Source organism: Colias croceus, chromosome 17 (genome assembly GCF_905220415.1).
Source record: "Colias croceus chromosome 17, ilColCroc2.1".
Lineage (NCBI taxonomy): Eukaryota > Metazoa > Arthropoda > Insecta > Lepidoptera > Pieridae > Colias > Colias croceus.
This window is the reverse complement of record NC_059553.1, coordinates 7,169,390-7,192,857: the sequence shown is the minus strand read 5'-3', so window position 1 is coordinate 7,192,857 and position 23,468 is coordinate 7,169,390. Positions and strand designations below refer to the sequence as shown.

Genomic DNA, 23,468 nt, shown 5'->3' with positions numbered 1-23,468 from the left:
TATTACGATTCTCTCACAACTTGTATTTAAAATAGATCCAGAAAGATAATTGTGTGCTTTTACTGGACAAAATGCTATAAAACATACAATTTCAGATAGTAAACTACGATAAAATATATTAGATGCATGTTGCACTTTTTGAAATTATTTCATCCAGATGACTTGCCTATCGTAAAATTAAATCAACGTTACTTAGATCCAACGTTAAGAAGATTTAAGCATGCAGTATAAGATAGGTACCTACTACAATGTAAGATGGTAAAAGACACAGATTATATTACATTAGCAAATAGCAAGTCATGGTACGAAGTTCCGGTCGGAACTCAAATGGCATGGGAAATCGCAATTCCTCTTACGTATCTTATTATACTTATATACGCAACATATCATGGTATGTACATCAATTATATTGCGTGCTTATCAACGACCACCATGAGTGCGTGTGATATTAACTTAATAAAATATAATGTTCCGCCTTTCTTATTCGCACTTTTGTAGGCAAGCCACAATACTTGTAATAAAAATACCAGACAAAGGATCTAAACTATATTACCGCCCGCGGCTTTGCACACTTTGTCTAAAACCTAATAAATTGTATACTAAACTAAAACCTACCTCTTAGATCACTCTATCTATTAAAAAAAACCGCATCAAAATCCGTTGCGTAGTTATAAAGATTTAAGCATACAAAGGGACATAGGGACAGAAAAAGCGACTTTGTGTTATACTATGTAGTAGACCGGGAGATACTGACACAAAATTTCGAGTCATTTGTAACAGGATGGCGGTTCTACAGGGGTCTTAGTACGCAATGACAAAAAGAAAAACGATGGTGTGAACGCTGGTACCGGCGGCTTAGTCGCGTGGGCGTTAGTCGAACTCGTCGGAAAATAGCGAAAGTCAAACGATTTGTAACAGTATGGCACTTATTTTTCCTGTAAGTTTGAGGATCAACGAATATAAATACAAAATTTCAAAGATCTAGGTGTTGGAAATCTTCACTTATATAAATTAATACTAAATTAATTTTTCAAGTATGACAACACTTTTTCCCCCTACTAGAAGTATGGCAAATATAATAATGGTCACATTTTATCAAATACTCTCCAAAAATCCAAATGCAATACTGGTACAAAAAGTTTGGCGAAATAAAATTTTTTTGCAGATTTTCGGCGGTATGGCGACCATTTGGAATCGTCCGAAAAGTATGGCATCGCGATTTTCGTAAATGGCTGCACGACGATGGTTACCTGTGCAAAAGTTAGCCTGATACAAATGGTTGAATAATTGTTTTATTTAAATCAACACATTCGCGTCGGTATGGCGGGCTGTAAGTCACACCGGAAAAGTATGGCATGACACTACCGCCTACTTCTTTTTTATGGGCTATCGGTAAATTCTAAAATTTTTGTGTTACAAATCGTTTGACTTTCGCTATTTTTCCGACGAGTTCGACTAACGCCCACGCGACTAAGCCGCCGGTACCAGCGTTCACACCATCGTTTTTCTTTTTGTCATTGCGTACTAAGACCCCTGTAGAACCGCCATCCTGTTAAAAATGACTCGAAATTTTGTGTCAGTATCTCCCGATCTATAGTGATTCCATATTTTCCATTATAATTTGTAATTAATTGCCATTTAAAATTTACAGTTTACCTTTAATTCGTAAACGTAGACCGCATCTCAGCTTTCCATCAGGCGAGATTGTGGTAAAGCGCTTCCCTATCCTAAGTAAAAAAAAAAACAAAAAACGTTGGTCTATATCTTAAAGTTTTACACAAGAATGTGTTATCAGTTATTGTAATAAAATAAAAATTATACATGCAAAAAATGAAGGAAGCAAATAAAAAATAAAATTGCGTTCAAAATAAACCAATTTATTAAAAAAAAACTACATTTCCAAACTTATTCTACTTTTGATAAACAAATTGACTAGAATTCCGTTGTGCAGTGGCGCCATCTCGAGAACATTATTGCACTGGTTATTTTTATTAATGACAACACTGCACTTGTCAATATAAAACTTAAAAAACAAAAAATATATCCCGTCAGAAATAAGTAAATTCATGAACACAATACACAAACTAAATAAGTAAATAATGAGAATTATTTCTCGCTTACTGTAAGTATGACAGACTGTGTCCATTGCACTATTTAAAAATAATCATTTTTATATATATTTTAATACTAAATATTCGATGATATTTGATATGTAAGTAAATCTTACTCAAATACGAAAATATACTTTGAATTATTTAAATATGTAGACTATATTTAACGAATAATGCTTACAATTGGCAAAATCCTATAGTTATTTATTATCATTTATGAATATCGTCGCGTAAATTACTATAATCGACAAAACTGTCTCGTAACAAGCTCGATATGGCCGTTTATATTTGAGCGTTTTACAATAAACAATTTTTGTGCATTTGTTTATAAAAATAATGTTAATTATCTCTTAAAGTAGGTACATTATATTTTTTCTTTATTATTTATTATTAAGAATAGAGATGAGTATTAACTATTTTCGTTAAACAATCCGGCGTTTAGTATAATTTATATATATATCAAAGCAAAGTCACGAAGGATATATGCACACACGTGCCGTCGTCAGTTATTCCTTAGTTTTTGAAGTTATACTTCTTTTGGCGCGATGGAGAAAAATGCTGAGAGTGAATTTTTACGATGCGCGCGCACACCGACACCTAAATTTAACAGCATGAAGTTAGTTCTAGGTGGTATGGAAATTGATAACTATGTTCAAGTTGTATATTCTAGTATTTTTTTTTTCCATACGCCAAAGAAGTATAACTTCTAACGCGTGTACATACATAAGTTCACACACTCTTTTTTTTTTGTTTCACATTTGCAAACAATAGACGCGATAATACCTTCGCAACGTTGCTTTATATCTCTATTGCATTATACAATCTACTCTACAGAAGAAACACCTTTTATAACAATTTTGCAAAGGCCTAAATCAATGTATGCTATTCTAGAAGCCTCGTGAGACTTATCTTACGCTAACATAACCTAAAATTTATCACATTTTTATTTTCCCTCTAATTGCAATGATAATTAAGAAAGGTACATTGATACCGTAAACCCTTAATTGAGATCGAATCGAATAGGTGTTATATAGGTAATGTATATTTATATATCCATCCTTTTTATATTATGTATATAAGTCACCTCGTTTACTCATATCACCTATCTCTTAAATATCATTACAAGCTTCCTAGCATTCTTACGTCTATTAATTTGAGCCATTTTATATTATTAAATGTTGCGTCACACGAACACATACAAAACCCTGTGTTCATACATCAATATTTATACACATTTTATTTTACGAATATTTCATGAAAGTAGTAATTATTTAGATCGTCACAATTCGTAAACGTAAATGCTATTCAAAAAATAAAGATGTTAAACAAAATGGCAGATAGTGAAATCAGTCAAATAATGAATATTAACACAGATAACATAGACCGCTGTTAATAATATTAAAATATTTAATATTTAACTTAAATTAAATAAACATTTAAAATAATTGCAGTTGTTTTGCATCAGTATTTATAGAAACACAGGTCCTCATAGCATCGTGACTATATGTAACGAAAATATATATTTTGTAGTCTAATAAATGTGTAGCAACCAACATTCTTACTAAGTTGTAATTTTTACACAACAGTCACGATTCCAATAAAATCACATCATTTCTAATAATATGTACTACGATATTCGTAAACTGTAATGTTGAGGTTATCTGCGTCCAGATATTTTGAATAAAAAAAACTATTTCTCTGTTCAAAATTCAAACTGAGCAGAAAAAAAAATGAAAACAAAGTTCTTGCCCCAAAAAATAATTCCTTCATAATAATTGTAACGGCAACATTATTAATGTAATTTATAAAAATATGGTTATACCATTCAATACTATTTAGCACTTTGCATTTAACTTTGTAAGAATCATACTAGCTATAATTTGAAATAGAGATTTGATAAAACTTTTTTCAAAGCCTTTAAGTATATGAAAATAAGGATGAAATTCCTTTAACTATATCTATTTTAACAAATTACAATATGTCCAGTTAAAGCATAACATATTATTGTATATTTGAGAATTCCAACAATAAATAATATCACTTGAATACAACCATTATACTGTGACGTCATACGGGCTAACCTACCTTGTTATTTTAGGTTTAAAATAACAACTAAGTACAGTACGATTCACGAAAGATGACCACAAATGGCGGCCGTCTGCGCACGTTCACTCATGAAGAAAAGACATAAGACAAAATAATATTTTAATGTTGGTTAAATAATTTATTTTTTATTTATTTAAAATTTAATCCGCCCGCACCTCTCCTCACCTCCATAGGGACCTAAAATATGCCTTCTGCGCCGTGGTCATCTTTCGTGAATCTTACTGTATCTATTCAGCACTACAGTCTACGTCAGAGTCGTTTAAATAAAAATTTGGCTTATTTACATATTCTATGTGTATGTTATACATGGATACAAACTTTTATGAAAAGCCAAGACCAGTCAAACGTTGATTACTATTAATATATAGCAACAGTTTTAGGGAGTGAAACATGACAGTAAGAATATAAGATATATTATGGAATATGTAAATAAACAAATAATATACATATATTTTCAGAGGCATAGTAATATTTATTAGAAGGAAATTATTTTGCAATGTTTCTGTTTACAATCGAATTCTCAGACGCTATCGCAGTATACCTATCGTATTATACATTTTAATTTAATAATAACAGAAAACAGTTAACAATTTTAATACATATAAATTTTCGGTTCACTCATACAAAAGATAAAACTAATAGGAAGACCATTTGAGAAATTTAGAAATCCCAAATCAAGGAACATATTAGAGTACACGAGTGACCTAAACATTTGTGTCAATCGAGACCAATATATAACGAAAAGGAAGACCAAATAAGAATAAATACAAACTGGATAAGATATATACTTAGGTATCATAAAAACTGTGCCTTATGTTTTGTGTCATAAAGCTCAGAATAGCATAAGAGAATTCACTTTCCAATTCGAAAATTGGGTAAGATATATAGGTGTCATCAAAACTGTGCCTTATGTCCATGTACATAAAGCTCACAAAAGCATAAGAGAATTCGTATTCCAATCTAATTATCGGTACATTTATAAAGGATATACGCCATGCATGATGAGGAAACCGTGCAGATCTCTGGGCACTTGGTCGGGTCGGTACCGAACGCCGTGGAGGGCTAGTGCGGCAGCCGACAGACAACTAAGTCTGGGGTTTAGTGCTGAACGGACTATACTTTCCGCGGGACCTGAAAATGTTCGCGATGTCAGAAGAAATAGTAAATAGATACATAGATATCGCGTTCAAGACACCAAAAATTATATTAATTGAGCTTATGATTTACCAAAGTGTCGAAAATTCACAAGATTTAAGCATTAATACGGCAATTTGATTGGCCCCTGCACGGCCCGGCCCCCGCACAGTGTAGCGTGAATCACGCTTTAATCAAATTGCCGGAGACGAAAAGTTTGTCATGTGGTAGTCAAATTTAAATAACTGAATGATGTTCCAGGACATATTATTATAAATATATCGACTAGCTACATTGACGTCACTCTAAGAATAGACTATCAATTTATGAGTTAGAGTCGATTACCAAAGGGGTTTGAAACTTTTTGTATGGACGCTGGCATATCGACCCGCCGCCATTTTTATTTTTTTTCAAAATCGCGGCGCACGATTAAAGTGGTATGTATGGATAGAGGACACACAGACGAACAAAAAATGTCTCATAACATAGTACCCTAAAGCGTCACATTACCGAGATATTTGGAGGTAAATATTCACTTATGAGTACGACAAACACTAAAAATAGACTAATTATATCGACCGGCCCGCGAAGGCGCAAAAAAAACCGAAATTTACTTTAAATTATTTATTGTAAAAAAAATTACATAATAAATTACTCCTAACTTAACCTACGTCCCTCCCGTTCGATGTTAGAACTAAGAGTGCTCGTCCTCCTCGGCGGGGTAGCTGCAGCGTCGCGGTGGCGATGATTGCCGCAACACTCTCTGGAAGCGCAGGTGTGCGCGATGTCGCAATTCCTAACAGGTGCAGCTTCTTGGGTGGCCCCATGCATCCTCTAATCTTATATGTAGGTACATAACACCTCCCTCCTGAAGTTCAGCGATTATTGGCGGGCAAGGCTCGTTAATATCGCTGAAATTTCACCCTCCGCCGATTGATGTTCTATTTCTTCTTTTTGATTACCATGAACACTCGTAGTAATAGGCTTTGATGTACGCAGTCTCCGTACGACGTACCATGTCACTAGGGCAACTGCACTCGTTATTAATATAACATATATCGGTATTATGGAAGGCTGCATATAGAGAATCTCGTATCCGTTGTTAGTACTGATAGGCATTTCCATTGATATAGCTCTGTTACTAGCGTGTAATTTATCCAAATTTATCGAATTTAACTTCAGAACTTCTTCATCTGTATTATATTGGCTGGAATCTGGCAGGTTTGCAATTTTCATTATCTGTCCTTTGATATGGTCTTCTCGATTGACTATCTTGAAAGCCTCCGTTTGAAGAATGCAGTTTTTGGGTATTGTGGCTAAGTAGCTTCCTTTAATGACGTCATATTGATCTTGCGAGCATGATAAGTGGATTTTTGATGGCTTGGGGAAACTGATGACGTAGTGGGCGTCGTCTAATTTTTCTAGTGCGGGCGCTCCGAGCTCCACAGGCGTGAAGAGACAAGATGCGACGACTCGTTGCGTGGTAATAAGGTGATACACGCAGTCATTTTTGGATCGATGATGGTTCAGCTTGTCCTCACATAGATACCCTAGGCCAGACTTCGGGCATTCTGCCTCCATGTACATAAAATCCTCGTTGTGAATTGCCACAAAAGGATAGGGTGGAATTAGGACTTTACTATCTTTATTAGGAACTATGGATAATTTAAATAATTCAAAGGTAGCAGGAAGGACAACCGGGAACATAAAAACTATAACTATATTCCTATTACTATAATAATAGCCTAGTTTAACTAAATCAAAATATTCTCCATAATTAACTTGAGGGATTTGCTCTTTGCCATAAAATTTGTGTAATTTATTTAGCATTTCTTTTAGAGAATTTGAATTGAACATAAGATGATGCGTACTTTTCGCACGAATAAAACCTAATAAATTTTCTAATCTATGTAATTCTTCAGATATATCATCTATATTATCTGATAAAATCGCTACACGTTGAATTAAATCTATGTATAGAGTAACGTTTAAATTATTGGCCTTTAAATCATTTATAGCTATTTCAATTTTTTCCTGATTTTTAATTAAGTTGTTTAAAATATCAGATTGTTGTTCTATCCAATCTTTACTGAGGCTTATATGATTATTCATTTCTGTGACCAATTTATTCTCATTATTTTGTAATAATTTAATTGCGGTATCATATTTAATTGCATCTGTATAGTCTAGATTACCAGAAATACTTTTTATAACAGAACCTAAACCATCTATGAGACCTCTCTTTATGCGATTGGGTTCAAAAGTTTCCAACTGATTTGACAATTTAATAATCTTATAATGCAAGTGTTCAATATGTGAATTATAAAGCGAAAATAATTTATCGTGCAAATTAGGCGTTAATGAATTTAATTGATCCTTTACTATGGTTATACTATCACGAATATCCTTTAAATTAATAATTTGCAAAAATGAATGATAATGAGTGACAATTCTAGCAGTTCCAATATTAAATGGTAATATACCAGGTCCGTCATCCAAGCTAGTCAGGGTGGGATCTTCTGCTTGAATCTGGCACAGGATCAGAGGAAGGATTCTGTAACAATTTAGGTACCCTCTTAAGCCTAGATTTAGCAACAGCGCCATATTTCTTCTTAGTATAGATATGAATAGGTAAATCAGCCAGTACAGTATCGTGCGTAAAACGCGGTGCGGTCTTTTGTCGACTAGCCCTAGGATTTCTTACAAAAATTTGTTGATCTGGATAATACTGTATTTCGGGTTCGCGGTTCCTATTAATGTTTTCTGTAATTTGAGTACGGCGTTCCAAAGACGATTCATTAATAATTTTGAATACTTTGTGCATACTATCGCGATGTTCTTGCATATATTGCTGTAAGACATTTTCTGATAGATCGATATCTACAGGATCGCGGGGATCTAAATGACCGGTTATAATGTCAAGAGGCCTGCACTTCGTAAAACTGTGGATCGAACTATTATAGGCAAGAACAGCATACGGCATTAAGTTAATGATTAATTCACCACGTCGTTCAAGTTTTAGTAAACGTATGTGTTCTAATAAAGTTGAGTGAAGCCGTTCTACCATACCATTTTCGTTAGGTGCATGAGCTAATAACTTATGGTGATTTATTCTATGAAGCCTTACAAATTCACTGAATATTTGGTTCGTGAACTCAGGACCTCGATCCGTTACGACAGTCATAGGTAAGCCATGATGTGTACCAAACGTCAAAAGAGCCTGAACTACGCTTATTGCGGTTGCGTCCTTTAAACAATATGCTTGAGCATACTTAGAGAATGCACCTATTATAGTGAGATATTTCTGAGAATCAATACTAAGTAAATCGAGATGTACTATTTCAAAAGGTTTTGTAGGAGGAACTACGATTCGAAATTTTGGATTTACTGGAATTCTATCATATTTCCCTTGACCACATATGCTACACTCATTAATATATTTAGTTACTGCTTCCTTCATTTTAGGCCAAAAGTATTTCCTAGATAAAGATAAATGAGTTTCGTTAATTCCGCGATGGTTAGTTTTGCCTTCATGATAATTTCGTATTATTTCCTGTTGCTTAAAGTAATCTTTGACATTTTGCAATTCTAATTTTGTAAGAACTAAATCCATACATGAACTTTTAAAATTACTCTGTATTATTGGAACTATAGTACACATAGCATCAGGGGGATGAACTAGAATTGCAGTTTTTATCTTAGGATCTACATATTTTTTAATTAGTGAAACTATTTCGCTATCAATATTCGCTTTGTTAACATTAATATCTATCTTAGTATGATTTTCAAAAGGTTTTGAAATTATAGGCTTACTCGGTACTCTATCTATTAAAGTAATAACTATCTGTCTCTTAAATTTATTCAACGGGTGATCTGTTATAGGTATATCTAGAATTGGGTTCTCCGCGTCAGTATGAACTGTGACGGTGTCGGAATTTGCTGTAAGAGTACTTGATTTCGAATGTGCAGTAATTGTACTTGAATTTGAATTAACAGTAATTGTATCTGAACTTCTTCTTATTAACGAAGGTGTTGTTTCTGTTGGATTAACCGCTAAAGAATCTGTTTCCTCATTGTTAATTTGAATACGCGATAAAGCATCGGCGTTACAATTTTGCTTTCCCTGCTTATAAATTACGGTGTAATCGTATTCGCTAAGTTTGAGCCTCCAACGTGTGAGACGGGAATTAGGTTCCTTTAAATTCATGACCCATTGAAGGGGCCTATGATCAGTTATAATTTTAAACTTGCGGCCAAAAAGGTAAGGACGGAAATATTTCGTTGCCCAGACAATTGCTAATAATTCCTTCTCAATCGTACTATAATTAATTTCGCTACTATTAAGTGTACGTGAAGCGTACGCAATTGGTTTATCGGAACCAACGGGGCCTTGCGAGAGTACAGCACCGATGGCTAAATTCGACGCATCAGTCGTAAGAATAAATTCTTTATTGAAATCAGGATACTGGAGAATTGGATCGTTCATTAATAATGTTTTACACCTATCGAAACATTCAATGTAATCTTTAGAAAATGTTATCTTTGAACCCTTTTTTAAGCATTGTGTCATGGGCTTCGTGATTTTAGCGAAATCTGGTATGAATTTCCGATAATAACCTAATAGACCTAGAAATCGTTTAATATCGGTTGGAGTTTTCGGAAGGGGATACTTTTGGATGGCAGATATCTTATCTGGGTTAGGTTTTATCCCATCTTTGCTAATAATGTGACCTAGATACGCGGTTTCGAGTTTAAGAAATTCCGATTTATCCATTTGTATTTTAAAGTTGGATTCACGCAATTTCTGAAACACTTTCCCAAGATTAACGATATGCTCCTGTAAAGAAGTGCTAAATACTATTATATCATCTAGGTAGACTAGGCAAATAGAATTTTGCAATTCTCTCAGTACATTATCCATTACTCTTTGAAAAGTAGACGGACTATTCTTTAGACCCATGGGCATTCTTAAGAATTCAAAATGACCATGTTCTACACTAAAAGCGGTTTTTGGAATGTCAGCTGGGTTCATTTCTACTTGATAAAACCCACTTGCTAAATCTAACGTTGTGAAGTATTGACAGTTACCCAATTTATGTAAGACATCTGTAATATTAGGAATCGGATATTTGTCATCCAAAGTTTTCTCATTTAACTTTCTAAAATCAACAACTAAACGCCATTTAACTTTGCCGGATGCATCTGCCTTTTTAGGTACCACCCAAATAGGAGAGCTCCATGCTGAATCTGATGGTCTAATAATACCCTGTTCTAACATCTTACTTATCTGATTCTGTACTTCCTGTCTATGAATAAATGGATAGCGATAACTTTTCGTATAAACCGGTATTTCATCCTTAGTTCTAATAGAATGCTTAATTTTATTCGTAAATGTTAAGGTTTCTCCTTCTATATAAAATACATCCGCATACTGTGAACATAATGACTCTAAATTTAAACGTTCCTCATTATTTAAGTGATCAGTACGCAAGCGAGATAATACCTGTTTCACACGGTCGGACGAACGTTTGGTGCGCGTGCACTCGTTATTATAAACCTCGGCACATACTGGTCGATCCATTGAAAAAATTACGTCATTACGGGTTGGATTAGAAATTTCCACGATAGCGCGATTGCTTTTCGCCTTCGTTAAACATTCAGAAATATGACAATTACATATAATTTGTTCCGGTATAATAGCGTCTCCATTCTCAACATCTATAGGTAATCTAACTAATTTACTACTTCCTGCGGGTATGACGTCCTCATAAAGATTAGCGTTCCGTGAGTCATATACTAATAACCGATTCGTAGCATTGCAAGTATTTAAAGTTTTAGTTTTATAATTAATTGATGCTTCCCATTTATCTAACAAATCTGAACCTATTAAGCCGTCGAAATAATTGTGAAATTTATAAACGAAAAATGTAATATCGTCAGGGTCATTAAATTCAGGAAAACTAGGTAATGTTATAGAATAATTACTACGAGTTACAGCATGAACATTACTTACTTCAAAGGGGTCATAATTAAGAGTAACGTCAGGAAAATATCTCTGTACTGCATCAGGGCTAAGAAAAGATTGGTTAGCTCCAGTATCAATTAACAATTTAAGTGGAGGATTATGAATTTGAATATAAGGAAGTTGACGTTGCGTGTGTAGATTTAATTCTATTTTGGTTTTTCTAATTTTGGTGGATTCTGAAAATCCTGATCGTGTTCTGAACGTACGTCACACGTTTCATCAGAATTTTCAGGTGCGTCTGTCTGTTCGTAATGTACATAAGGTCCATATTCCGTACAGTAATATTCATTATTATAATAGTTATCCTCATAAGGATATAAATCGGTACAGTAATATTCTTCGTTATCTATATATTCATTATGATTCATCTCCCTAGTCTTAAAGTAATTACTCGGGGGTGGATTACCAAATTTTGACCAATCATGAGCGCGTGCAAAAGGTGTTGGTGGTAAAGTCTTTGTAACGTAATGGCTAACGCCACTCATAGGATGCGGTTTCGGTTGCGCGGGATGTTTAGGCTGTAATCTGAACGTATTGCTCTGCGGGTTATAGTTAGGGCATGTCTGGTTCATTACATACAAAAAAGGATTAATGCCATCCGACTACCAATAGATGCCGCTAAGTGTATCATTTTAACCAGCAAAAAATAAAATTAGATTTAATTGCAATTTCATTGCTTTTTATAATTTTTTACATACTTTTGTAAATGGAACCTACCTATTTAATTTCATTTTCGCTCGATTTTAACTAATTTTACAGAAAAGTTTATATTCAAAACAACGCCATCTCATGAAACTACTATAAACAAGTTATTCTCCTCCGATTTGGCGATGCTAAACGAATAATAGATGGCACTACAGACTTTTTACGTTACTTTTCACGTTTTTAACACAGACTAATAATAATATCACAGACCACAGACTAATAATAATATACTACGTTTTTAATACATAGTCTCATTGCCTTTGCCACCTATAAAAATATTGTAAATGGGTTAAAGCCGTTATTAATTATTACAAACTGCGTTCCTGTAGCGGCCTATATTAGGTAGGTACCTAGTGTATTGATAATTTTCATACGAAAAATGAATTGTCGGAAAACTTGCGAGATTGTGTGAATATTTGATTGCAAGATCTCATTACAAAATAATATACAACCACAGACTAATAATAATATACTACGATACAACCTATACTTAAACCGTAGTAAGTATATTATTTCTAGTCACATTTAATTATATATAAATTATAAATAAATATTAAAGGACAATATTACACAAATCGACCTAGTCCCACAGTAATCTCAATTAAGGCTTATGTTGTGGGTACTAGACGACGATAAATATAATATCACAGACTAATAATAATATACTACGTATACAAATAATATAATATTTTATAAATACATATATAGATAACACCCAGACCCAAAAACAAATAATCAAGTACATCACACAAATATTTGCCCTGACCGGGGATCGAACCCGGGACCGTCGGCTCAGTAGGCAGTTACTTTACAACTGCGCCAACCGCGTCGTTATAATGATAATAAATCGAAATTAAAGTTAAATACCTACCTACGTCATCTTGTTTTATTTTCTAAATAATCCTATCAGATTACCTTTATATGAAGTATGAACCAAAAAGTGAGATTTAAACCGTAGAAAAGGTTTTGAATGATCCTTTGCGTATTTTTTCTAAACGCGCCTAAAATTAAATATTTCGACATCGATTCCCATAAGAATGAAGTATTTTCCCGTTATAAAAAGTAGCCTATGTTCATCAGGTAGGTATAATTTTTGCTTCGAATGATGAAAGAATTTTTCAAATCAGTCCAGTAGTTTCGGATCCTATCCAATACAAACAAACAAACAATCAAATCATTTCTGTTTTGTAGATAAATACGAAAGTTACTCCGTCATAGTAGGACAAAATAGTGGGACCACGAGAAAATAGGTATTCCCGCACGCGTCTGAACCGATTTTGACGGAAATTTCGATATATGTACATACCTACGTTGAAAAAGGACATCTCAATTTTGTTGCATAAATAGGATTTAAGGGGTAGGAACAGGGATTGAATAAGGCACACGGTTGAAGCCGCAGAATGAAAGTTGGTAATTTATAAGATTAATTTATTGTAAAATAAACTACTTCATTTTACTTAAACATATTCTATTTATCATTCATTGACTTATCATAAACTTTTGAGTCTAGTACCTAGTTAAGTACTTACCTATTATGTGAAAATTTTGAAAAAAATGTTTTCTTTAGGAAATTATTAGCATTAATTGATTACCTTGTCTTGTCATTAATTTATTTACCTAATTGGTAATAATCGGTCGAACACTTGTTCAAAGTTTATTTTCCTTGTCCTTTCCAGGTAATCTAAATTATTTAATTTTTGCAGTAGGTAATTAATTCATTTCGGCTTGAACAGACAAGGCCATTAGGTGAAGCGAGATTGCCAAATATGGGTGATCTGTAGATATACATAATCCACAAGGAAGCATCACATTTGCTGTAGCTTCTTATGGGTAGGTGAACGAAGTGCCTTAAACTACCTAGCCAGGTCTGCAAACTGTAAACTGTCCATACCCAAGCACCACTCAGCAGCTTTCAAGGGTAGCTTTCGATACAATGCCACTGTGTTGGAACAACATTCCACCACCATTAACCAGTTTGACAAATATTAATAATTTTCGTTTCCAATACCGGAAACATATTTTAAAATCCTGTTCTAACCCTTAGTGCATTTGTATCGAATTACAGTTTACACATAAACTTTAATTAAATATTTATTTTATTTACTGGTTATAATATAACATAACATTATATAGACATTTATTTTCTGCCTATTTATCATTATAATTATAAACATTGTATATGTTAACGGAAATGTATGTAATCCGTCATTGTATAAAATTCCTAGGAAATGTATGTAATTCCTAAAATCGCACGGAAATGTGTGAAATAAATCATTTTATAGTACACATTTCCTAGGAAATCTATACATTTCCTAACTAACAATCGGAAATGTAAAACATCTAAGATATTGGAAGGTACGCGGGACTCTCGGCATATTACAAAATGCCGGCCGTTTGTAATACGGCGGATTATACAATCCGACTGCGACATGTACATGGGGTCAGCAGGACGAGGGGACTGATTACTTACCAAATGAAAATTTGATTTGATTGAATATAAGTTGATTTAAGAAATGTTAATTAGTAAGATAATATGAACATATTGTTATTAGCCGGGGCGAACTGCTAGTTTATTATAAAATTGGTCTCATTCTATTATCACGCCGTTGCATTTCGACTTATATTCGGATCTTAAGGGTGCTATTACGGATTTTTACAAAAACACGCTGTTTTTCGGTACCATTCTAACTTAAAGCAATTACACGTGAGAACATAGTAATATCTTAATTTAAAGATAATATATTCAGCTCTACGTTCATCTTATAAAAATTGTACGACGTTATACAAAATTGTCGCTGAAATACGATTTTCCCAGCACAATAATCGCATAAAATACAAAAAAATGGGGTCTAAAACGGTACCATTTTAAGAAAAGTAAAAGCCTTTTTTTTTTTTTTTTTTTTTCAAGTGGGGAAATCTTGCCTAAGATACCCACGGCTCCCGGGGAAGGAGCCGTGGGTTATGTCGGATTCCTACCGACAAAAACCCCAACGTGTACCAACGCGCTGCTTTAGACGGGATGCGGGTACACATTCGCAATCTTCCGCATGTCCCGCCCAGCAGTTGCCCGTTTCCAGGCTCTCCGCCACTTGCCCGTTTCCAGGCCCTCCACCAAATGCCCACCCCGAAGAAAAGTAAAAGCCTAATCTATCTTCTTACCTATACATTATTGAGGGATATATAGTCCTTTATAGATTATGATAATTTTTTTGTATCTAAATCAAATTTTTTTTTCAATTATTAGCTAAATTAAAAATACTTGTCGATTTCTTCATACATTTTGCTCTCGCGGGTCGTCAGACCGCGCTCAGAAGCGCTCTTGGAAGGACGGGTGTATCGCTCCTCGTCCCAAAAATAAAAACGAATAAGAAAAAGATTATTGTGCGTGCACTGTCGTTTTCGTGATTTGAAATATTTGATACTTTATAAGTAAGAGTAAACTGTATAAGTTTCATATTCAAATTATTTGTAATTTAAAATTATGTTTTAAAAATTACGTTGACTGAGATCCCCTTTTTTATGGGTTGTTGAACGGATTGGTGGGGTAAATAAAGCAATTTGACAAAACTTAAATCTAAAATGGCGCCGACGAAAATTTTACATCTTTTCGTCATGGGTGTCATTTTCATGGTTTTTGGGGTAGCTATTAAACAATATGAGGTCAAAACTGAAATCCAAAATGGCGCCGACGAAAATTTTACATCTTTTCATCATGTGTGTCATTTTCATGGTTTTTGGGGTAGCTATTAACCAATATGAGGTCAAAACTAAAATCCAAGATGGCGCCGACGAAAAATTTGACATATTTTCGTCATGGGTGTCATTTTTGTGGTTTTAGGTGTGCCTCTTTAAATGATGTATCTCTTTAAAATTATTTTTAAGACTGTCCCACTCACACTCTGTATAGGTTATAGCTTTGCATACGCTAAGTACGTAAAAAATACTTATAAAATGCCAGGTGTATCTTTTTTTTCAATTAGATTAATTCATAAAACTCTTTGTGTACACCCCGTAAATGCAACCCGCCCAACTTTGTCACCCGCACGTGAGCTATCGTTTAATTATGTTTTCATAGACAAAATAATCACATTAGCGAAACGGTATATGCCGGCTGCACGAAGTTAGAGAAGAAAACATGGATTTTTAGGAAAAATTTAGCAAAATTTTTTTGATGTAATTTTGTTGTTTAAGTATTTTTACGTGATTAGTGTATGCAAAACTACAAGTCCCTTAGCACTTAGTATACCGATAGTGGGTCACTCTGTATAGTCGAATTCTTATATACTACGAGAGAGAGAGAGAGAAATAATCTTAAAGAGCATTGAAATAAATGTTTAGGAATCGTCGTTGGCGCCATCTTGGATTTTAGTTCTGACCTCATATTGGTTAATAGCTACCCCAAAAACCTTGAAAAAGACACCCATGACGAAAACATGTAAAATTTTCGTCGGCGCCATCTTGGATTTTAATTTTGACCTCATATTGTTTAATAGCTACCCCAAAAACCATGAAAATGACACCCATGACGAAAAGATGTAAATTTTTTGTCGGCGCCATCTTGGATTTTAGTTTTGACCTCATATTCGTTAATAGCTACCCCAAAAACCATGAAAATGACACCCATCACGAAAAAAAGTCAAATTTTCATCAGCGCCATCTTGGATTATAGTTTTGACCTCATATTCGTTAATAGCTACCCCAAAAACCATGAAAATGACACCCATGACGAAAAAATTTAAAAATTTTCGTCGGAGCCATCTTGGATTTTAGTTTTGACCTCATATTGATTAATAGCTACCCCAAAAACCATGAAAATGACACCCATGACGAAAAGATGTAAAATTTTCGTCGGCGCCATCTTGGATTTTAGTTTTGACCTCGGGTAATAGCTTCCCCAAAAACCATCCACATTTGCAAAATATGTGTTTGCTCCTTAGGAAAAGTTCAGATTTCCTAGGTAATGTGACGAATCTAATTTATTTAATTCGGACCGTAACTCGGAATAACATACATATAACATACATACATATTTTTTAAGAATTGTATACAATGCCGGATTTAATACATTGCCGGTAACATAATAATATGTATGATAATTCTTAAAAAAGTACATATTTTAAACATTTCTTAAAAAGCTTCTAGATATTGCATACAATTCCTAGAGGTTTTGTAAAACACACACTTTTTTTAAAGTTAGTTACTAACATACTTATCACAATAATTATTGTACCTACCTAGTTACTAATAAAAGTATAAAAATGAATTTTTAAAATTCGTAATAAATTAAAAATAATATCAAGTATGAAGATGGTCTATAAAATGGAATGCGCTATGTTTACGTGAGCGTGATGTTCCCGCGAACCACGTGGCGACGTTAGATACCTAAATTTGAGTAACGCAGATTTGTGACAGCGACCTTAAACCACTAGGATTTGTATACAATTCCTTGATTTCATACATTTCCAGTAACATATACATAATTTCATTTTATTTATTTACATTAAGTATATACATAATTACATACTGATATTATATCTACCAGCTACCTATATTACATGTTTTAACTGATGTATTTATTTATTAGTATCTATCATATTAATAGAAATATATCTTTCACATAATATACTCATGTTAGTCACTTGGGGTCACTGAAAATCAGTGGTGGTAAGGTATTAATCACATTGCCATCATATACCGAGTTGGCTCCATTTATCAGGTCACTCACTGCCACAATACAGTTCTTAGGAATAAGATTATTTTTATTTAATTATTTTTCTTTTTATTTCTTTTTGTTTTTCCTTTGTTTATAAATGTATCTCGTGTTGTGATCTTGACAATAAATGTGTTTTATTTATTTATTTATTTAATGTCTCTTACTGCATGCTTTTCATGCAGTTGTCCGCACCATATGTATTGTGGTCTTTGTCCATACACACTTTCTCCAAAGCCCTGCTTTGGTCATGTTTCATGTATAAGCTCCTGTATAGTAGTAAAATTTAATCAAATATTTAATTTTTATTTCTTGAAATTTGGTATAGTATTTTTTGTGTGATACAAATCAAAACCAACAGTCAGGTTAGGTAGACTACAACCAACCAACAGTAGGTTAATGAAACACTTGACTCGACTGTAAGCTTGTATTGAACTGCTTAAACTGTAGAACAACAGGACTGTAGGATTCTAGACTCACACATACAATAGATTACACACTACACTGTAAACTGTAGAATTAATATTAAAGACATAGTTCATTATATTTTGTAGTCTTTGATTATTTATACAACAGACTAGAAATAAATACTATGTATGCGATTATACCTATTCTAGCCATCCATTTTCGTGTTCCTTAAAATTAAGTACATCTTAGTCAAAGGGCAACTTATGGTGCCCTTGCCCGTAATGCACTCATAATTTCAAGTTGAATGTTTGTCATTCTTTATGTACCAAACACAGTCACGGCCACGGCGCTCATTCCATTTTACTGGTATTAAAACAGATGAAATCCAGATCCTTCTAAGTAGCAAATGTAGAAATCCCTTTCTTGTGTCTACAATGTTTTTGTGGAGAATCGTATTATTATTTACATTTGGGATGGATTAATTATTCTTCTCCTCTCTTGAACAAATTTGTTATTGCGAACGTAAGCAATAAGTCTGTAATAAAACAATCTTATATTGGGTTACAAATCCATAGACCAATCATTAAAAATCATGTTTGTAAAGATTTATGTTCTGAGAAAATATCAGTTTACCATATAAAGCTTATTTTCTGCCTGTAGATTCTACATAACCTCACAGTCCATCCATAAACCTAACATATTTAGCACTTATTTTTAAAATATTAGTCAACAATTAAAAACGAAAACAAACAAAGCTTCTCGTTTTGGTTTTGACAGAATCTCGTAAATAAACTGAACTAAATACCAGTCATAATAATGTACTCTGTGACTAAATAAGTCAGTTTACTTTGTTTATTTAAAAATCCGAATAGGTATTTATTATTATGTTGATTGACACTTGACGCCACAGACTTGAAAATAAAAGGTACATGTGTACATATATTTACATTAGTGCCATCTAGTGGCTCTGGAAGGAAAAGAACTTCAAGTCTGTGTTTAACGTGCCATCTAGTGTGTTAAAAGCAAAAGACCAAGAGATATAATCGAACATGTAGTACGTTTTTTCCCCACTGGCGCTTTAATTGCGCAAATTCATAGTGCAACTTTTTTTGTATGGAGTGAACCGTCTGTTGTATACGTAGTATATTATTATTAGTCTGTGGTTAGGGGGTGCAGCGCGGAAAATTTGCATAGTACGAGTAGGACGTGCTGGTCCCTGTGGTTGATTAAAATTTCGATTAAAATTTGGTGGCTTAAATTGCGGTCTGAACGAATGTAAAGGCTGTAGTTTAGAAGAGATAGGTTCACTAAAATCATTATGTCTATAAAACGGTTCATTCGAGTACGGCATTCTAAAGGGTACGTGGGGTTTCCTATCAAAAGTTTCATTACGTTGTTGAAGGTATAAAGTGCTTTGTTCTTCATTCACGTATTCTAATGCTTTTTCAATGGTTGCGGGGCGCATGCAACGTATACGTGAGCCTAACGGATCTCGTAGGCCACGTAGGAAAGCCTGTAGTGTTAATTTTTGATACAGGTCCCTTTTTGCCTCACGAGTAGTAACGACTGTTTCATGTAATGCTATATACGTCATTATAGTACTAAAAAGATGTTGACATTTTTCGTAAAACTCTTGAGGAGAGCTACGACCTTGCGTTAATAAGGCTAAATCGTTATAAAGGGCGGTCTCATCTCTATGGTCAGAAAAGTTATTAACTAATACGCTTTTGATACCGTGCCAAGTAGTAGGTATACCGTTTGCATTAATAACTCGGGCTGCAGGCCCAGTGATTTTATTTAAAATACCATTACATAACGCGGCAGTTTTTAAAGTATTTCCGGGATCTTTTTCTATAAATTCCTCAGCCAATTGGTCACTTAAATGTATAAATCTTGTTAAAACGTTAACATTACCATCGAATTCTGGCAAAAGCCTAAGTGCATTAAAAATTTTATCCAAATCTGACATTTTAGATTAATTTCCTATACTTATAATATAAAATATATTAAATTTAATTTAATTTATTAACTTCGTTAAACTAATATAAAAAAAATAATAATCTTTACCTAATTAATATATCTGAATTATGAAATGAATTAATTCGCAAAATTTGAAAATTAATTAATTCGTAATTAATTAATATTTAAACTTATTAATCTTTTATCAACCTAATATCTATATTTGAATTTTACAATTTGATTTTGTAAAATTCGAAAATTAATTCGCGATGAATTAATATTTTAAACCTACGCGCTACAGTTCCTCGGTTCCCGTGAATGGGTAATCTAGGAAAACTTACAAATCTAGGAATGGCAAGTCACTAAGAGAATTAGTGTACTTACAGGATTTTCATTTCGGCCTTTCTTGCAGTATCAATGTTCGGATACCCTTCGCGTTGCGGCGGCCAATAGATGTAGGTTCTTGGTCCCCGTCGTCGTCCCTCCGATGGAATGGCAATTCTCGATGCTTGTAGTTTCGCGTTCCGAGAGACGGCTCTCGAGGATCATCCACAAGACTGCGCCAATTATATCGACCGGCCCGCGAAGGCGCAAAAAAAACCGAAATTTACTTTAAATTATTTATTGTAAAAAAAATTACATAATAAATTACTCCTAACTTAACCTACGTCCCTCCCGTTCGATGTTAGAACTAAGAGTGCTCGTCCTCCTCGGCGGGGTAGCTGCAGCGTCGCGGTGGCGATGATTGCCGCAACACTCTCTGGAAGCGCAGGTGTGCGCGATGTCGCAATTCCTAACAGGTGCAGCTTCTTGGGTGGCCCCATGCATCCTCTAATCTTATATGTAGGTACATAACAGACTTATTACGTGTCTATATGCATAATATTATCTCCAAATAATCACTCCCAGGTAGATTATTATTATTACAGGAAGAAAGTAGGTATTCATTACATTACTTACATTTTTATGTAATGTATGTATGTTTTTATGTAATGAATCTACCTACTTTCTTCCAATAAACTGATATGATATTTACCTCCAAATATCTCGGTAATGTGACGCTTTAGGGTACTATGTTATTAGACATTTTTTGTTTGTCTATGTATCCTCTATCCATACATACCACTTTAATCGTGCGCCGCGATTTCGAAAAAAAATCAAAATGGCGGCGGGTTTGATATGCCAGAAAGTTTCAATGCCCTTATGTAGATATAGGTACCTACATACATTATATATTTTTATTTTTTATAAATTTTTATTTTTTAGTAAAAAAAATGCTAGTACAGTGCCACAAACTTACCTGACCCGGTGGCAAAAACTGGAACTACGTGCCGCCATATTGAAATATTGGGTAATTTGTATAAATAAAAAGTTACTTATTAATGTTTATTTACACCATTGGCAATTACATTATTTTTACCCTTGCATCCGGGGAAATACTATTTAGCGGCAACACTAAAATCGACATCAGTGACACCGTCACCGGGTCAGTTAAGTTTGTGGCACTGTAATATGCTTTTCAGTTTTTGGATGATTTTTTTTTTAATTTTTCATTTTACAGTCTAGTATAGCACAATCTAATCTAATATATAAAAATCAATGCCACTTTTCGTTGTAATTCCATAACTCGAGAACGGCTGAACCGATTTCGATAATTCTTTTTTTATTATATTCCTTGAAGTACGAGGATGGTTCTTATGTAGAGAAAACGTTAATATGTACCACGGGCGAAGCCGGGGCGGACCGCTAGTATACTATATACTTGACTTTACTACATTACATAACTGGCACTCACCATCAATAGCGGCGACTAGCGGCGTGATCCCGTCCGCGTCCATCGCGTCCACGTGCGCGCCCCGCGCCAGCAGCTCGCACACGCACCCGCACAGCGACTCGCTCCACGCCTCGCGCTCGTCTAGACACAACACTGCACATTTATACTTAGCCTCTGCGTGCCACGACACTGTTGCCGCTACAGAGGGTCATTGCAAGCAAATGTTTACACAACACTCATATACAGATTGTTAAATAACTGGAAATCCACACAAATCAACGCATACAACAATCGAATCTCACACGCACCCGCACAGCGACTCGCTCCACGCCTCGCGCTCGTCTAGACACAACACTGCACATTTATACTTAGCCTCTGCGTGCCACGACACTGTTGCCGCTACAGAGGGTCATTGCAAGCAAATGTTTACACAACACTCATATACAGATTGTTAAATAACTGGAAATCCACACAAATCAACGCATACAACAATCGAATCTCACACGCACCCGCACAGCGACTCGCTCCACGCCTCGCGCTCGTCTAGACACAACACTGCACATTTATACTTAGCCTCTGCGTGCCACGACACTGTTGCCGCTACAGAGGGTCATTGCAAGCAAATCATTACACAACACTCATATACAGATTGATAAACAACACAAAATCCACACAAATCAACGCATACAACAATCGAATCTCACACGCACCCGCATAGCGCAGGGTGTAAATTTAATAAAATGATTGCTATACTTTAATAGTACTCGATTTGAATAACATAAATTTTCACCGCGACTCCAGTCGCGATGAACCTATGTATGTGAGTACATGCTCCTATCGAGATTAATGCACCTGTGTGCCAAATTTAATACAGATCCGATCAACTTTTTATCATATAACATGACACTCACAAAAAATCATGATGAAGTTAGTAATTAATACCTAAGAAAAATAAACAAATAATTAAATAACCTCCACCTAAATATTATAAAGAGAACTCACCCGGCATAAGCTGATAGGACAATAAAGCTACATGCAGCGCTGTCCTTCTCGAATCATCTGCCGCGTCGACATCGACCCCGCAATCTAGTAGCAACCTTGTTGTCCTTGTGCAGGGAAATCTGAAGCAAGATATAGAAAAAAAAATTAAAAAAAGTACTTTTAACGTTTTTTTTTTTTTTTTTGAAAAAGATTGAAATTAAAAATTTTCGTATGTAGTCGTCGAAACTATTTATTTATTTAAAAAAAAAACATCAGGACAATGCCCAATGCGACATAGACACAATTTTACTAAACCAAATTGAAATGGAACCACATGAGATGCATCGGCTTTCAAATAAAAAAAAATAAAACCGTTCGCAGCCTAAAGTTCGATAACAATGCCAAAAAAAATCGAATGAGAACAGGTTCTGAATTTCTTTTTCCGAAGAGAAGATTGAAGTGAAACTTATTTAGGCGCGTTGAGAGTAAAATTTAAAAAAAGGCGTCGAGATTGATACCTATCTTTGAATCTTGCCAAAGAAGTTTCACTTCTGA

At 34.3% G+C, this 23,468-nt stretch overlaps 2 protein-coding genes across 5 annotated transcripts in view; one reads left to right on the top strand and one right to left on the bottom strand.

The window, feature by feature from the left end:
• Positions 1–23,468, top strand: part of LOC123698832 (transmembrane protein 214) — a 196,704-nt gene that overhangs the window by 131,698 nt on the left and 41,538 nt on the right. The gene's annotated exons all lie outside the window — the stretch shown is intronic.
• Positions 2,761–23,468, bottom strand: part of LOC123698831 (protein fem-1 homolog B) — a 48,283-nt gene continuing 27,575 nt past the window's right edge. For 2 of the 4 annotated variants that reach the window (XM_045645604.1, XM_045645607.1), the window contains 3 exons: positions 22,935–23,053; positions 21,954–22,073; positions 2,761–5,348 (listed from right to left, as the gene is read on the bottom strand). In XM_045645604.1, the coding sequence (XP_045501560.1) occupies positions 5,194–5,348; positions 21,954–22,073; positions 22,935–23,053 (394 nt within the window). In that variant the 3' untranslated portion in view covers positions 2,761–5,193. Of the gene's footprint in view, positions 5,349–21,953; positions 22,086–22,934; positions 23,054–23,468 lie in introns of all 4 variants that reach the window. The other 2 variants (XM_045645605.1, XM_045645606.1) reach the window with 1 other exon arrangement.